Here is an 18,901-nt window from a genome sequence, read left to right as displayed (position 1 = left end):
GGACCCCAGCGCCTACTTTAATCGACGGCAATGAAAAGTATGAAGTTGAGACAATTGTAGATTGCAGAAAACGGGGGGGCATCGTCCAATATCTGATTAAATTGAAAGGCTATGGACCCGAAGACAATTCCTGGGAACTGGAATCCAATCTCCATGCCAAGAGACTAATCCGAACTTTCCTTTAGGCTCACCCCGATATGATGTTACAGATGGGCATCTGGAGGTTTCCCATTGGGGGGGGCAATGCAAAGAAAACCCGGGCAACAAGCGCACAGTGGTGCGCAGGCATGGACAATCCAGGAGATGCTCAAGAAAAGACATGTGCGCGGGTGCGTGCGTGCATGTGTGCATGCCGGTGTGCGCATTGGTGCGCGCAATGGCTCATGTGTCGGCCCGGGTGCGCACGCACGTGCATGCATTGGCGCCAATCCACCTATTTAAACCTGCCAGTGACATGCACAACTTGCTGAGGGGTCTCTTTAGCTAGTACTCGATTACCCGATCCTGAACCAGTTTCCTGCAACCCGACCCGGCTTGCCTGAACCACCTCTTGACCTCTGCCTGCCTACTTGTGACCCTGGCTTGTGTTTGACTCCACTTCTGCCTGATGTTCCTGTGCATCATTGCCCGCCTGTGTACCGAACCCGGCCTGTGTCCCGTCTTCGCCTCTGCCTCACGACTCGGTACCTGCTCTGCCCGGCTGCTGATGAACCCCTGTCTTACGTCTCGGCTATGGTTCCAGCTAGTGATTCAGCGTCCCGGAGCTCCTGTCCTCATTCCGGCCCAGCGCTCTCACGTTACCTGGTTCCTGCCAAAGTACAGCCAGAGTCATCCGCCACATCGGCCCTTGTGCCACTCTGTGTCCTCCACTCCCTGTCATCACTATCAGGGGTGTTGGACAGGAGGTGCAAGAGAAGCCCCCTCCACAGCTCGATCTCCACCAGGTACGCGACAATCCATTTAGGCCAATATGTATTCTAAATTTTTGGTAAAAAAAATTGTAATAAGCGTATATTGATTGGTTTGCACAAAAGTTATAGCATCTACAAAATAGGGGATAGATTTATGGCGTTTTTATTATAATTTTTTTTTTATACTAGTAATGGTGGTGATCCGCGATTTTTAGCGTTACTGCAACATTGCAGCAGACAGATCGGACACTTTTGACACTTTTTTGGGACCAGTGACATTTATACAGCGATCAGTGCTATAAAAATGCACTGATTACTGTAAAAATAACACTGTCAGGGAAGGGGTTGACACTAGTGGTGATCAAGGGGTTAAATGTGCTCCAGGGAGGTGTTTTTAACTGTGGAGGGAGGAGAATGACTGGGAGTACACAGACATCGCTGTTCCTAAACACTAGGAACAGACGATCACTCTGTACTTCCTTGTCAGAACGGGGATCTGTTTGTTTACATTGACAGATCCCCATCCTTGCTCTCTGTGGAGTGATCGTGGGTGGCCAGAGGATCAGCTCCACCGCCATGCTATAGCTGTTAGAGGGACCGATGTACAGCTACGGCGATTTGCAGGAGCTGGTCGGCAAGCGGTTAAGCTTACTTTCATGTAACAAGCTAGACAAATGTTCTATAAAGCTCAGTTTTGTCAACATTTTGGAAATTGTTCTTGTGTTCATTGAGATATTGATTAAAATCTTAGGCCGCGTACACACGGGCAGACTGTCTGGCCAACTAAGTCCGTCAGACAATCCGACGGACAGTCCGTCCTACTTTCGAATGAATGGACTTGACCACACACGGATGCACAAACAGTCCGTTGAAAGCTTGCGCGATGACGTGTACAGCACGTACGACGGGACTAGAAATAGGAAGTCCAATACACAGCAATGCAACCTTTTGCCGTGTAAATCCTTTCTGAGAATGCGCCATACTTAGTCCGTCGAACTAGCCTACTGACGAGCAGATTGTCCACTGAAACCAAAGTCTGACGGACAGTATTACGGAATTTCCGAAATACTTAGTCCGCCAGACTGCACGCTGAAAAAGTCCGCTGAAGCCCACACACGTGTGGACTGTCCGCTGAAATGTGATTTGGCGGACTAAGTTGGCCAGACAGTCCGCCCGTGTGTACGCGGCTTTACTTTTCAAAAGGGGTGTACTCATTTATGCTTAGCACTGTGTGTATATATATTTACTATTTTATGTTAAAATTCTAAAGAAATAAGAAAAAAATTGTACAATTTATTGAGATTTAAAACTATGATGCTGCTTTCTAGCATTTAACATGAACTTTCACACCAAAATGTTTGCTGAATCACGATTCATGTATAACTGTCTGGTAGTCTAAGCCAGTTGCCAGCACTTTATCTGTTTTCCCTTATTTCTTTGGAACTAATATATAAAAGTATGCTGTAATGTAAAAAAAAACTTTACCTTTGAGCTCATAGGGCCTCTACTGTACTTTAACTTTCATCAGCATTAGCAAAAGACCAACTTGTCTTCAACAAGTATATAATAATGACTTTAGCAAACAGTGATTATTGACACATAAGCTGTTACATGGCATTCACAATTATTCCAAGACCTTAATGAGTCACTAAATATCGGGATAACCTGGCAGACAGGTCAGTAAAGAGCAGTATAGGGTGGGGTGAGATGGATAATAGTATATAAATAGAAGGGAATAAGTAAACCACTGTGGAGAGGAGAACCCAGGAGGAGGAGGAGGAAGGAATAAAGTTAGATCATAATAGGAAGTGTAACTAATTAAGGTGGCAGAAGTAAGAAATGGAAAATAAGAGGTGAATAAATTGATATATGAGTAACAGGATAGGAGTTAGAGGAGAAGCTGTAAGAACAAGAAGGTGAAGGAAAGCTCATTGTTCGAACCATTCTGAAAAGTAAGGACAAGAGACATCTGTAACGAAGACACCCGGAGCAACCATGGAGCCCCTTCTAGCAGTGAAAGTTGGATGTTTGGTGGCTCTTCTGTTCCTGACGTTGATTTGTGGGATGGCTCCTGCCTTTATCAACTGGTTCCTGAAAAAAAGCGTCACAGGTACCAACTCTCTTTACTTTGTGTATAGGGGCTGAGAACCAATTCCATTGTTCTCAGTGTGGGTTTTATTCTAATTTACTGTAACATTTGAGATTGCTTTATGTAAAACAGAATACAAATAAAAATATCTTGCCTGAATTAACCTAAGTGTGTATATGTGTGTACATATATATATATATATATATATATATATATATATATATATATATATTATCTTGGATGAAAAATGGATTGCTAAATAGACCCTAAATGGAAGGCAGAGTGCTTGACATGACTTGTTACTGTGTCAAAGCCAGCCTAATGCCCCGTACACATGATCAGACTTTCCGAGACCTTCCGGCTCATACTTGATTCTGAGCATGTGTGGACTTTTGTGCGACAGACTTGTGTACACATGTTCGGAAAATCTGAAATTTCAGGACCTGCTAGCCAACATTTGTTGGCGGAAAAGCCGATAGTGTGTACGGGGAATAAGTGTCTATACCAAGCTGATCATCCTAAAGGCCAAATGTAATACTAATGAAATGTAGATATGATGAACTTGTAGGAGTATGTTTATAAAGCATTGAATGTGACTTTTATTAAACATTCACTGCAGGTGAATTTGTCTTTTGCATATCTTTTAATTGACAGTGATTGATTGACTTGCAAGGAATGTTTGTTGAAAGTCTTGTTAACTGCTTTACAAGTATAACAGCCTCGGTTCACACTATGAACCGCATATGAATCGCACAGGAAATGTGATTCAGTGTGGTCCTATTTGAGTCCATTCAGTTTGAATTGGCGCAAATTGCACCACACTGCATAAAAGTCACACATGCAAAACTTTTGGAACCAAATTGCAAACTGGCCTCATGGTCATTAAGATTGCACTGACACCCACAGCAGATCGCAAGGGCAGTGCAATTTCAATAAGTCATGGGTTTCCCACACTGCATTCTAGTGTGAACTAAGGCTTATAACATAACTTTTTTATGCTTTGGTTAGAGTAGGGAATGTTTAAATCCCTGAAAGGTTGTTTTATCATTTGTATTCCGCTAAAATTGTACCTTTACTTCCTCATAGGCACAACAGGAAGGAATAGATCTTTTCAAAGTTATATAAATGTCCTCTTGGATAGTTGTCACCAGTAGAGGTTTCCCCACTGGAAGATTTCCCCACCATTCCTGTTATAGAGACAGCTCAAAATTATAGGTTTTCCCTTTCTTTCAGTTCTGGAAGCAATGGTCACCAAGACAAATAGAGTGAATTTTCATACCTGAGACACAGACAGCAATTAGACGGTTAGAACCCCTGTCATGTTTTTTTGATCCATTTTAATTTGTTCCAGCAGTTAGTCTTACATTGACGTGATCGTCAGCTCAGTGTTATAGGCCACATACTGGCCTATAACATTAAAATCTGATACCTGTAATTTGGGTCTAAACTAACTAAAAAAAACTCTACCTGTGTTTTTTACAACATTCCATGTCATTTGTCAGTATGTTAGAACATGTCATTATTATATTTTATGGGTATTTTATGTAGATGGGGATCTTTGGGTTGTCATTGGAATAGGGTTTGAGCTTGGGAAGAACCGGGGTTCTTTCACATTATTTTTTCGATATCGTGGGACATGATATTTTGGGGCAATATTATTATTGTTTAATAAAGGACTTTATATATGGTTATGTGTGTTTATTTACTTTTTTTTGGCTGAGTAACCAGGGGTGCTATGCACCCTTTACTCATCCACATATTCATATGGTCAAGTGGATATCTGGGGCCCCTTATTTTAAGGGGCTTCCAGATTCCAAAAAGCTTCTCCCCATTCGCAAGGTACCCCATATTGAAGGCATGTGGCCTGTTATTTTTTGGGAGGTGAATTGGGTGGACACACACTATATTACCAAAAGTATTGGTACACCTACCTTTACACGCATATGAACTTTAATGGCATCCCAGTTATAGTCCGTAGGGTTCAATATTGAGTTGGCCCAACCTTTGCCGCTATAACAGCTTTAACTCTTCAGGGAAGGCTGTCCACAAGGTATAGAAGTGTGTCAATAGGAATGTTTGGCCATTCTTCCAGAAGCGCATTTGTGAGGTCAGGCACTGATGTGGATGGGAAGGCCTGACTCGCTCAAATCCATCCCAAAGGTGTTCTATCAGGTTGAGGTCAGAACTTTGTTTGTGCACTGGTGCCCAGTCATATTGGAACAGAAAGTAGCCATCCACAAAGTTGGGAGCATGAAATTGTCCAAAATGTATTGGTATGGTGATGCCTTAAGAGTTCACTTCACTGGAACTAAGGGGGCCAAGTCCAACCCCTGAAAAACAGCCCCACACCATAATCCCACCCTCCACCAAATGATTTGGACCAGTGCAAAAAACAAGGTCCATAAAAACATAGATGAGCAAGTTTGGGGTGGACGAACTTGACTGACCCTCACAGGGTCCTGACCTCAACCCAATAGAACACCTTTGGGAGGAATTAGAGCGGAAACAGTGAGCCAGGCATTCTCGCCCACATAAGTGCCTGACCTCACAAATGTGCTTCTGGAAGAATGGTCAAACATTCCCATAAACATACTCCTAAACCTTGTGGACAGCCTTTCCAGAAGAGTTGAAGCTGTTATAGCTGCAAAGTTTGGGCCAACTCAATATTGAACCCTACGTACTATGGGATGCCATTAAAGTTCATGTGCATGTAAAGGCAGGTGTCACAATATTTTTGGTAATATAGTGTATGTTGGCATGCGTTTTTGTGCATTGCATAAAAATGCAGCATGTTTGCATTTTTCTCCAGTGCATACAAACACACTTGTGTGGTGTGAGCAGGGAACATACAGAACAATTGTTTTTTTGCTTAGGTTGAGCCTGCATTGATCAGTGCAGATCCACATAGCTGGTGTAAAGCCCTAAGCCCTTGTACACATGGTCGGACATTCCGATAACCAAATCCGTCGGATTTTGTCCGAAACTGTTGCATACACACAGTCGGATAAAGTTGTCAGAAAATCCGATCGTACTTAACGTGATGATGTTATTTCGTTAGGACGGGACTACGTTCAGGCTAGTAGCCAATAGCTTTGGTCTAGGAATTTGATCTGAGCATGCGTAGCACTTTGTCCGATCGGAATTCTCTACACATGATCGGACAAAGTCCGATCAGATCATGTTGTCGGAAAATTTTATAGCCCAGCTGGAAAACTTGGTCCATCGGATACTCTGACAGAAACCGTCCGATGGAGCCCACACAATGTCAGATTATCCGACAACACGGTCCGATCGGACATTGTCCATCGGAATGTCCGACCGTGTGTACAAGGGCTTAGACGTAATAACATGACATACGTTACTAAGAATTTCTAAAGTGTTTTTTTGTTTTGGATAAAGGGGGGAAGAGTCAGACCCTATGTCAATTTTTTTTACTGCTGTCTGTGTCACTATTCTGGAGATTTACCTACTATTACTGGGTACAAAAAAAGAGAAGTTACAATCCTAAATTTTATAGTCCCCAGGACAAAATGTGAGGGAAAATCCTCCAAAGATTAGTCCATGAGGGGAAACTCCTTTATTTTGAGAGATTTTCTCTGCTAAGGTATAGCTAAAAGCTATTTTTTTTCTAGTATAGGGTGGAGTGGAGCGTCATTAGAACACCTTACCAATTGTCATTGCTGTTTGTGTCCCAGTTAGGGAGTTCCCCCCACTCTATTTGTCCAGTTTACTGTTATCACCAAGAGTAAAAGTGAAACCCCCCAAATATTGGGGTTTTACCAGTAGAGGAATAGGGGGTAAACATCCATTGGGGACACTAATTCCGGTGACTCTGGTGACACCCAGAGATTTTCTCACTTTCTTTAATCGTACATCACAGGACACAGAGCCATATTAATTACTATGTGGGTTAAAGTCCACCTTTCAGGTGCTGGACACTGGCACACCCTAAACAGGAATTTGCCTCCCTATATAACTCCTCCCATACCGGGAGCATCTTCGTTTTTTTGCCAGTGTCTAAGGTGTTGGTCACGAGTGAAGATGTGCTGTGCTGTGCTGAGCTCCACTGGACAATCCTTGAAAGAGAAAGGCCCCTTTCACACTGGGGCGGTTTTCACAAAAAACAGCCCCTTTCACTCCATTGTGAAAGCCGGAAGGCTTTCACACTGGAGCGGAGCGCTAGCAGGACAGTGAAAAAAGTCCTGCTAGCCGCATCTTTGGAGCGGTGAAAGGAGCGGTGTATTCACCGCTCCTTAACCGCTCCTACCCATTGAAATCAATGGGGCAGCGCGGCTATACCGCCGGCAAAGCGGCGCTGCAGCAGCGCTTTGCGGGCGGTTTTAACCCCTTTTCGGCCGCTATCGGGGGTTAAAACCGCCCCGCTCGCGGCCGCAGACCACCGCTAAACCGACGGTAAAGCGCCGCTAAAAATAGCGGCGCTTTACTGCCGACACCCGCACTGCCCCAGTGTGAAAGGGGCCGCTCCAGGAGCACACATACAGGCTGTAAACTGTGCTCTGGGTTGGGAAGCCACAGGTGCTGGCTATTACCAATAGCAACAGACGAAAAACAAGCTCTGGACTGCAGCACTGCGGGGTGAATGGTCTTGTATTTGTGCCCCTCCTGTAGTTTTCTGTAGGAAATCTGTAGCAGGTTTTGTTTTGTCCCTTCTACAGTGTTTCTCTCTGCACAGGCTGTGCGAGCACAGTGATGATGTCACCACTACTTTTAAAAGATAATATCTGCGTTCGTAATGGCATTTGTTACATGAAATGGATTTATATGTTTGTGGCTATTGAGAATATGTTTAAATAAATGTTTTTGTGCGCCAAATGCAGCTTTAAACAGTATGCCACCATCTACTGTCTATGAACACTTTGACGCACGGACAATACAAAATATTCTAATAAAGGTAAAAGGTCATGTTATTACTGTGGTCATAAGAACGCTTTATATGATGACTTGCTTATTTTTAAAGGGCTGCTTTCTTTGCAGGCATCTATGAGCTTATACTTTGCTTGATCAGCTCATTTGCCGCTGGCATCTTCCTGGGCGCGTGTTTGCTTCACGTAGTGGCAGACTTCCTCTCAGATGCTGCCGAGCAACTTGCATATGTAAGTCTAAACATGCTTTACAACATATTAGTAGAATGAAAACAATACTTGTATTTAAGACAGTCCTATGCCTTTATTATACTTATTCATTTATGACAAGGAATGTCTTTTCAGAATGTGTCTTTCAGTATTTCTATTTACCTGTATTTACTGTGTATTAGAGATAACTGAGAAAGCAATAAGAGAAGTGAGCTGTGCATAGTAACATTTTGTGAATCTGCTTGATTCAAATGGAAACAGGTCAGATGTAGTTAGCGCCATTTATATTCTAATATAAACAATACCCCAATAAGTGGGAAGGCTGGGAGATTTTGGCCTGGGGAGAAAACACCACACACTGGCCCCTGTGGGCAAAAGAATATGCCCCAAACACAAAGTGTACCAATATGATTGGTGTAGGTGGGTGTTGTCTCAAATGATATAGTTTATTGTAACACACCTTTTAACACATATATATATATATATACTATGATCGTAAATACATTTTACGAGTTGAGCAAGATGACTGCCTGGTTTGTAAAAAAAAAAAGAGATTAATTCACCTTAATATATACATTTATTATATAATATTCCATATAATATAAAATACAAAATAAAATACAATGCCGTTATCACAAAGATTCCTTATCATTCAGAGTATTTTAACAAATGAACACAATGCATTTCCCAGTCAGTTTCCCCGGTGACAACCTGTTAGGCCGCGTACACACGGGCGGACTGTCTGACGGACTTGGTCCGCTGAAACGTTCTTCAGCGGACAGTCCGCTCGTGTGTGGGCTTCAGCTGACTTTTTCAGCGGACAGTCTGGCGGACTAAGTCTTTCGGAATTTCTGTAATATTGTCCGTCCAAACTTGGTTTCAGCGGACAGTCCGCTCATGAGTAGGCAAGTTGGACGGACGCTCAGAAGTATGGCGCATGCTCAGAAAGGATTTACACGGCCGAAGGTTGCATTGCAGTGTATTGGACGTCGTATTTCTAGTCTCGTCGTACGTGCTGTACACGTCATCGCGCAAGCTTTTAGCGGACTGTCTGTTCATCGTGTGTGGTCAAGTCCGTTCATTCAAAAGTAGGACGGACTGTCTGTCGGATTGTCTGACGGACTTAGTTGGACGGATAGTCCGCCCGTGTGTACGCGGCCTTAGACCCTAATAAGAAAGCATAAGACAAAAAAGTCTCTCTAAGGCCGCGTACACACGGGCGGACTGTATGGCCTACTTAGTCCGTCGAAACACATTTCAGCGGACAGTCCGCTCGTGTGTGGGCTTCAGCGGACTTTTTTAGCGTGCAGTCTGGCGTACTAAGTATTTCGGATTTTTCGAAATTCTGTCCGTCATACTTTGGTTTCAGCGGACAATCCGCTCGTCAGTAGGCTAGTTCGACGGACTAAGAATGGCGCATTCTCAGAAAGGATTTACACGGCGGAAGGTTGCATTGCTGTGTATTGGACTTCCTATTTCTAGTCCCGTCGTATGTGCTGTACACGTCATCGCGCAAGCTTTCGACAGACTGTTTGTGCATCCGTGTGTGGTCAAGTCCGTTCAATCGAAAGTATGACGGACTGTCCGTCGGATTGTATGACGGACTAAGTAGGCCATACAGTCCGCTCGTGTGCCTAAGGGTATGTAATATAATTTAGTCAGTGCAATCACCAATTTCTGTAAATGTGCAATTAATTCTTAACCTAAATCATGTGCCTAATACCAAAGACTCAGATTGCCGCTTACACTCTAATGGATGTGCCCACAAAATCACCTCATAAACATATAATGCAAAAAATAAGTACAGTGCAATCGCTTACAAATATTACTCTCTTAATAAACAGAACTAAAACCACCATATTGGAATAGTAATAAATACAAAAGTCTCATCACTGTGTACAAATCATTGTCTAGTCATATAATATTCCTCCAGTTAGGGTTGCCACATCATCCCTTTAATCCAGGACACACATCAATTACATGGTTTCTGTGGCTGATTAAGGTGGTAATTAAACTCACTTGGTGTCTTATCTGCAATAAATTAGCCTGAGAACCTACGTAGTTAATATGTGTCCTGGATTAAACGGATGATGTGGCAACCGTACCTCCAGTGTATTCGGTGCCCATCACCTCTTGATAAAGTGCCTGCTCACCTCCAATCTCTGACCCCACTACAGAGTCATGATAGCCTTAGTGTACTCCCACTCATGTTGGTACTGCAATACTCCTCCTGCTCTCATATACTTCACTTCTTTCCTTACTTGAGATCATCAATAACATATAACATAGAATAAAATCGGAAAGACCATAGTGTTCTCTGCTTCCAAATATTTATTATAAATAAAAATGGGATTAGAAACACTTACAAGGATATATGAAAATCATGCATTAAATCAGCTTACCACGCTGATGCAAATGGCTAATGTAAGACATCACAGGCTTTTGCTCTTCCCACCCATTCATAGATTACTTTTCATTCATGGAAACTATAGTACAGCTTCTATGAATGGAGAAGGGTGGCAGAAAGGGTGGGCATAGTCAGCACTATTGATAAGTGCCTGTCACAGGTCAAGTGCTGCTATTAAACATGGCTGTGGGGTGTGGAAGGGGTGCAGAGGACTGAAGATTTCCACTATGATAGCCGTCATCAGCACAAATGACTTACATTTAATGCCCTTTGTGCATTAAAGGTAAGTAATGTCCCCTGTGCTGATTTTTTTAAGGAATTTATTTTATGAAACATAGGCATTACCTGCTTGACTGTGTTTTTGTGAAAATCCCATCCAAACTATGCAACTACGCCTTCCTCTTCCGCCCCACTCACAAAATTAATTGTATTCTTTTCAAAGAGTCCAGAAAAGGCAGATTATTATTATTATACAGGATTTATATAACGCCGACAGTTTGCGCAGCATTTTACAATTTTAAGGCAGACAGTACAATTACAATACAATTCGATACAGGAGGAATCGGAGGGCCCTGCTTGTAAGAGCTTACAGTCTAGGAAGGAGGGTCAAATGATACGAAGGGTAATAACTGTGTGGGATGAGCTGATGAAGAAAATAAAAGTGCAGTTGTTAGGTGGAGGCAGGGTAGGCTTTTCCGAAGAGAAAAGTTTTCAGGGATCGCCTAAAAGTAGATAGATTTGCAGATAGTCTAACAGATTGGGGCAGGTTATTCCAGATGATGGGAGAGGCTTGGGAGAAGTCCTGGAGGCAAATATGGGAGGAGACGATGAGGAAGCTAGAGAGCAGGAGGTCTTAGGAGGAACGAAGAGGACAATTAGGTTGGTATTTTGAGACTAGGCTAGTGTTGTAACTGGGGTCAGAATTGTGGATAGCTTTGTAATGACCTGTACACAGGACAAGTTTTCCCGTCAGAATAAACTCTAAAGGTTTTTCCGATGGAGTCCTGATGGAATTCCGCTGAAACTGTCTTGTGTACACATGATCACACCAAAGTACGACCGTCAAGAACACGGTGATATACAACACGTACGATGGGACTAGAAAAAGATAGTTAAATAGCCAGTAGCCAATGGCTTCCGTCTTGTACTTGCTTCAGAACATGCGTTGTTTTTGGTCCATCGAAACAGCATACAGACAAGCGGTTTTCCCGATAGGAATTGGTTCAGTCGAAAATATTTAGAACATGTTCTATTTCTAGGTCCATCAGAATTTCCAACGTAAAAAGTCAGATGGGGCATACACACAATCAGAATATACGATGAAAAGCTCCCATCTGACTTTTTTTGTCGGACATTCCGCTCGTGTGTATGCGGCATAACTTATTGTTAGTATTTTGGATTTAATTTGTTGGACGAGTGGCAGCCAATGGGATTGACAGACAGGGGTAGCAGACACTGAGTGGTTTGTAAGGTGGATGAGTCTGGCAGCAGCATTCATGATGGACTAAAGGGAGGATAGTCTATTTAAAGGTAAGCCAATGAGGAGGGAGTTTCAGTAGCCAAGGTGAGAGATAACCAGGGAGTGAGTCAGGTGCTTTGTGGTTTCATTAGCTAGGAAGGGACGTAGTTTGGAGATGTTGTGGAGGTTGAGACGGCAAGCTTTGGAAAGGGATTGGATGTGGGGCTAAAAGGAGAGTTCAGGGTCCAGGATAACACCTAGCACCCTGGCATGTAGGGATGGATGGATGGTTGTGCCATTGCTCTTGACAGAGAAGTCAGGGGAAGAGGCACATGGGGGAGGAAATATTATGAGTTCAGTATTGGACAGGTTGAGTTTGAGGAAGGGTGTGACATCCAAACAGATATGTCTGTTAGTAAGTTAGTGATGCGTGAGGAGACTGATGGAGTGAGTTGAGGGGTGGAGAGATAGATTTGTGTGTCATCAATGTAGCAATGATATTGAAAGCCGTGTGAGGCTGACACGGGGAAGAGGTGTAGATTGAAAATAGGAGCGGTCCAAGAACAGAACCTTGGGGGACCCCGATGAAGAAGGGAAGAGGAGAGGAGGAAGTAGAATTGTAAGGGAAGTTGGGATAGGTAGGATGAGAGCCACCAAAGAGCACGTTCACGGAGACTGAGGGAGTAAAGTTTTTTTTTTTTGAGGAGGGGGTGGTCAATCGAATCAAAAGCAGCCGAAAGGTCCAGAAGTAGGATTACAGAATAGTATCCCTTGATTTTTGCGGTTAGTAAGTCATTTTTGAGTTTTAGAAGAGCAGTTTCTGTGGAGTGTTGGGGTGAAATCCAGACTGAAGAGGATTTAAGAAGGCTATTCTTTATGAGGTGGTCACTCAGTTGGTTGTAGACTAGGCGTTCAAGGAGTTTATAAGAAAAAGGGAGCAAGGAGATAAGGCATAGATTGTTAAGATTGGTAGGGTCCAAGGATGACTTTTAAAGTATGGGGGTGACCGATGCATGTTTTAAAGCACTGGAGAAGATGCCAGAAGAGAGGGAGAGATTGAAGATGTGGGTTAGAGGGTGTAGGATAGAGTGAGAGGGTGACTATAGTATTTGAGATGGAATAGGATCCAGGGGACAGGTGGCTAGGTGGGTGTTAGAAAGGAGTTTAGCAACTTTGTCTATAGTAGCAGGTTTGAATAATGGGAGTGTCAATTGTAACTGTTGACAATAGGGTGTTAACTGAGAGAGATACCTGTAGAGTGGAAATTTCAATCATGAATTGTGTCAATCTTATTTTTGAAGTGATTAGCAATCTCCTGGGCAGTAGTGAGTATGTTGGTGGGGGAGGCAGTGGAGGACAGAGTAGAGAGTTGAAGGTAGAGAAGAGTTGATGGGGACCGGATGAGAAGGTGTTAATGAGAGTGGTAAAATAGATCTGCTTGGCAGTGTGGAGGCAAGAAGTGTATTTGTGAAGAGTAGATTTGTATTGGTTGAAGTCTTTGAGAGACTTAGTCTTATGCCACAGACGCACAAGAGCACAGATTTGTTTTTTGAGATTTCTTATATTATCTGTTTGCCAGGGTTGTAAGGATCAGGGCCTGATTCTGAGTGTATTAAGGGTAGCGAGCTAGTCCAGGGTTGAAGACAGGGATTTATTGTAGACAGAAGTGACTAGGTTGGGGCATGACAGGGGTGAGCGTTTGCCATAGAGGTGGTCAGTAGCAGAATAGAGGAGAGAAGGGTTGAAGTGGCAAAGGTTTTTTTTAGGCGATTGGAGGTGGTGGAAGATAGGGAGAGAGAGAAACTAATAAGGTAGTGATCAGAGAGTGGAAAAGAATTGTTGGAGAGGTTGCATGGAGCTCATAGGTAGGAGAATACAAGGTCAATGGTGTTGCTATCAGAGTAAACAGAAGCCAGTACCAATTGTTTCAGGTCAAATGAGGAGGTTAAACTAAGAAGTTTAGAAGTAGGAGTGTTTGTATTAACAGGGATGTTGAAGTCACCAAGAAGGATTGTGGGAATTTCAGAAGAGGGAAATTAGGGTAGCCAGGCTGAAAACTTATCAAGGAAAATTGATACCGGTCCAGGGGGGCAGTAGATCACAGCACTTCTTAGGGAAGTTGGAGAGAATAGATGTAATACAGTGAACTTCAAATGATGAGAGGGACAGAGAGGGAGGAGAGTGAAGAACCTGGAAGGTGCTCCTCAGGGATAGGAGGAATCCCACTCCACCTCCCTTGCATCCATTATGTCTAGGAGAGTGAGTACAGAGAAGGCCAACGTGGGAGAGGGAAGCAGGAGAGGGAGTGTCTGATTCATGGAGCCAGATTTCGATGATAGCAAGTAGATTAAAGACATTAGTGACAAAGGGGTCATGAATGGCGGTGAGTTTATTACAGAAAGAGCGGACGTTACAGAGGGCACAAGAGAAGGGAAGGCTGGTTTTGGTAAGAAGAGGGATGGACACTAAATCGCATAATTGCGACTATTGGCAGAGGATGTGAGGTGATGGGTGTGTTGGGTACAGGTAAATAAGGAAGGCTAAAGCCCCATACACACTATCAGATTTTCTGCTGAAGTTTTCCTTCAGATTTATCAAAACCATGTAGTGCAAGGGCCTGATAGTGGCCAGATAGAAATCTGTTAATGTGTATTGGGCTTTAGGGTTTGGGGATATATCTCCAGATGTTAGGAGAAGCAGAAGAGTAAGGGAGGTAATCTGAGAATAAGATTTATATGAGGAGACGTGCTTCAGCGTCCCGGGGGTTTTGCTAGCATATGGGCTTAGAGGTAGAAAGAGGTGATCACTGCAGGGGAGAGGGGAGAAGTGAGGGTGATATGTACAGATTGTGGGGTGGAGAAGAGGGGTGAAGAAAAGAGTTTGAGGAGACAGGCTGCAATTGTGAAAATGAGAGGTAAACATGCATGTTTCAGAGAGGAAGTAGAGTTGATTTGGAAATGAGGTTACCTGCAGTCTGGGGTTTTGCAAAGTAGTTTTCTGTTGATATTTGCTTTGTGAAAATCGCTGAAGTGCCACTTATTTAAAGAACCCCACTTCTTTGAAAGAACCCCTGCATGTGCCACCCCTGCATGCACCTCCCCATAAAGAAGGCTCTGTTTTATACTGTGATAGGTGTGGATGGAATTTGGCTATTAATTAATTAGGAGGTAATATTAGGCTCAAAGCTAGCTCAGCAAACATTTTTTTTTTCACACCACAATCAAACTTCAAGAGGACCAGAAGGCCAAGATTGTAAAGATAAGGGAACCAATAAATTTAGGTAAGACATAAAAACTAAATAAACATCAAAATATTGTGAGCATGGCTACAGATGGATGTGAAACAGCAGTAATATAAATGCAGTTTGCCAAAAAGACATTTGAGCAGTCAGTCTTTCTTCAGTTTAAGGTAGATGAGAGTAACAGGAAATAAATGCAGTTTACCAAAAAAGAAATTTGAGCAGTCAGTCTGTGTTCAGTTTAACCACTTCAATATCAGGCACTTCCCCCTTTCCTGCCCAAGCCACTTTTCAGCTTTCAGCACTGTGACTTTTTAAATGACAATTGTACGGTCATGCTGCACTGTACCCAAACAAGTTTTTTATAATTTTGTTCCAAGAAATAGAGCTTTCTTTTGGTGGTATTTGATCACCTCTGCATTTTTTTTTTTTTTGCTAAACAAAAATAAAAGACCAAAAATTTTGAAAAAAAATAAGTTTTTCTTAGTTTCTGTTATAAAATTGTGTAAATAAGTAAGTTTTCTCCTTCACTGATGGGCACTGATAAGACAGCACTGACAATGGACACTGATAGGTGACACTGATATGCAGCGCTGGTGGGCGTTGATAGGTGCCACTGATGGGCACTGATGGGAAATGATAGGCGACACTGATGGGCACTGAAAGGCTGCACTGATGGGTACTTATGAGTGGCACTGATGGGCACTGATAGATGGTAATGACAGGCAGCACTGATGGCACTGGTAGGCATTGCTGATGGGCACTGGTTGGCATCTACCTGGTGGTCCAGGGTGGCATACCTGGTGGGCGTCCTTTGTGGGCATCCCTGGTGGTCCTGGTCAGGCATCCGTGGGGAGGGGGCTGCTCTGATAAACAATCAGCACAGACCCCCCTGTCTGGAGAGCAGCCGATCGGTTCTCCTCTACTCGCGTCTCTCAGACGCGAGTGAGGAAAAGCTGCTAAATGGCTCTTCCTGTTTACACTGTGATAAGCCGTGAGTTATCCCAGTCAGGAAAACTGAACCTCTTCCCGGCCATCATTTTGCTATAGGCTGGGCGGGAAGTGGTTAAGGTAGATAAGAGTAACAGGATATAAATGCAGTTTACCATAAAGACATTTGAGCAGTCAGATGAATAACAGGGACTCCTCCTCCACTAAAAATTTTTTTTTAATTCTTTGAACAGAGTGCAAGGAATTCTGTGAGTGCAGGAGCATATTTTCAATTTGTATCATCTTCATATTATTTCCGCATATCCGTCTTTCTAGAAATATATAGCTTGATTCACATTTTTCTTATAAGTTGCTTACATAAATAAATAATCATAGTATTGCATGTGATTCCTTTTCTAGGGAATAGTACCTAATGGCTTTTGTCTATGAAGATCACAATGTTACACAATATACACTAATACCTGAAGAATCATCAACGATCCAGTTACTTTTGCATTTTGTATTATTTATTATTTCTTTTTTCTTTTCTTTTTTTTTTTACAGATTAATTACCCTATGGGAGAGCTGATCCTGTCATTGGGCTTCTTCTTTGTCCTTCTCATAGAACGCATTGTGCTGCAAACATCTCAGTTCTGTCAACGCAATACTCAGGATGGCATGTCACTGGATTCTATTCCATCAAGTCCTGATGATAACTATCAAGAAAAAGTTGACCCTCCAAGTGCGATATCTATGGCACCTGAAAATCCACATAACCATGTCCATACCCAAGTATATTCCAGTTCCTCCTTTCGCTCCCTTATTCTCTTTTGCTCCCTGTCCATCCATTCAGTTTTTGAGGGTTTAGCAATTGGTCTTCAGTCCAACTATTCCAGTGCTCTACAGATTGCAATAGCTGTACTTATCCACAAGGGTATCATTGTCTTCAGTCTTTCTCTAAAGTTAATTCAGAGCATGACCAGACCAGCTTGGCTAATCACGTACATAGTGATTTTCTCTCTTATGTCTCCTATTGGGATAACTATTGGCATTATTGTTACACTAAAAAAGACCGGCATTGTGGCTCTGGTGCAGACCATCCTAGCGGGTATTGCCTCTGGCACATTTGTATATGTCACTTTCCTGGAAATTCTCCCACAAGAACTCAATTCAGGAGAGAGACCTCTTTTAAAAGTATTCTTTATAATTATTGGGTTTGCAGTAATGGCAGTTGTAGCTATCTGGGCCTGAGTATCCCTTGTTTGTGTGCAACTGAGAACATTTAGTTATCAGCCTACTTTCTGAAAGACCAGTGTAAGTTACTTACTTATATTTTGGAAAAAAATATCTAAGAGCGAATTATTTCTATAAAAATATAGAATAAACCTGGGCTGAGAATGAGGATGTTTATGGAAAATTCAGCACTTTGCACATGTCATTAAACAGGCTCTTCTAAATGAATAAACCATTGTTAGGTTGGGTCCAGTTACATTTTAGAACAAGAGATATTGTAGGATTCTTCCTACCCAGAAGTCCAATGTGTTTCTTCAATTTTCTCTCAGTACATCCATATCAAACATTACTTGTGTGAGGTACCAAGACGTGGATCTCAGATTTGGAAACTAATACGCAAATCAATAATCTTCAGAAAGATAAAGCTGGGAAAATGTTACATGAGGTTTTCCATTTTTTTTATTATGAGTTAGCATCCTAATCATTCTGAGAATACCAGTGCCCGTGAATGCCTAAAATTGGGATGGCTTTGAAGGAAAATGACAAATGAAATGGTGGAATGGGGCAAATTGAGATTCCCTTCTTTGGTATAATGGGCAAAGAGACCCTGGCTACAAGAAACAAAAAAAAAAAAACTAAGAGTCAGCTGGAGATACAAGATATATCATGCATTAAAACTTGTAGACACAAATGTTTAGCAACCAGTCGATTCCAGCTATTGCACCTACAGCTTTATTCTGATTGGATGCTATAGGCAACATGTACACTTGTCTTTGTGTACTCAAATTCCAATTCATGCTGTTTTCTGGTACGATATAAGCCCTGTTTCATTATGTTCTTTTTTATACAACTTTTTTTTGACAAGCTCCTAACATTTAGCAATTTCTAAAGCACTTTTGTACTGGTATTTTTTAGGTTTACATTGTTACATTGGGAAGAGGAATGTAATATGTATGCATTGGCCAGTACTTGAACAATTAAGCAAGTATAGTACTGGACCTTTCTCTTGTCTTTTACATTAAAATTTCTTACACAATTACATATACAATTAGTCTTTTGTCTTATTTTTTTATTAGTAAATACCAAACATTACGTTACCCCTATCTGATAACAGAAAATTGTATTAAGACCAGGGGCATTACTAGGTCTACAAAAGATCTGGGGCTAGAGAGTAAAGAAGGTCATATGCTTGGACAGGCATACACATTTTTATTATATATATATATATATATATATATATATATATATATATATATATATATACCCCCCTTAGGTCTGCTATGGATTTTAAGGGTAACCCCCTACACAGGAAAAACGGCGTGGGGGTCCCCCCAAAATCCATACCAGTCCCTTATCCAAGCACATGGCCTGGCCGGTCAGGAAAGGGGGTGGGGATGAGCAAGCACCCCCCCCGAACCGTACCAGGCCGCATGCCCTTAACATGGGGGGGTGGGTACTTTGAGGAACCTCCTCCTCCTTCTCCTCCTCCACCTCCTCCCATCACCCAGTGACCCTGCCCCTTAAGTCGCCACGGCATTACA

The 18,901-nt window shown here is 42.4% G+C and overlaps 1 protein-coding gene across 1 annotated transcript; it reads left to right on the top strand.

The window, feature by feature from the left end:
- The first annotated feature begins 2,646 nt into the window (after positions 1-2,646).
- SLC39A2 (solute carrier family 39 member 2) lies at positions 2,647-18,408 on the top strand. The gene is made up of 3 exons (XM_077461150.1): positions 2,647-3,021; positions 7,996-8,114; positions 16,692-18,408. Exons 1-3 carry the CDS (start codon positions 2,907-2,909, stop codon positions 17,376-17,378), a joined length of 921 nt encoding a protein of 306 aa, XP_077317276.1. The 5' UTR covers positions 2,647-2,906; the 3' UTR covers positions 17,379-18,408.
- The last annotated feature ends 493 nt before the right edge of the window (positions 18,409-18,901 follow it).

This window comes from Lithobates pipiens, unplaced genomic scaffold (assembly GCF_037356315.1).
Source record: "Lithobates pipiens isolate NorthernLeopardFrog02 unplaced genomic scaffold, aLitPip1_a1.2 Scaffold_3, whole genome shotgun sequence".
NCBI classification, from domain to species: Eukaryota; Metazoa; Chordata; class Amphibia; order Anura; family Ranidae; genus Lithobates; species Lithobates pipiens.
The sequence above is the reverse complement of the archived record's forward strand: the minus strand, read 5'-3'. Positions and strand labels throughout refer to the sequence as shown.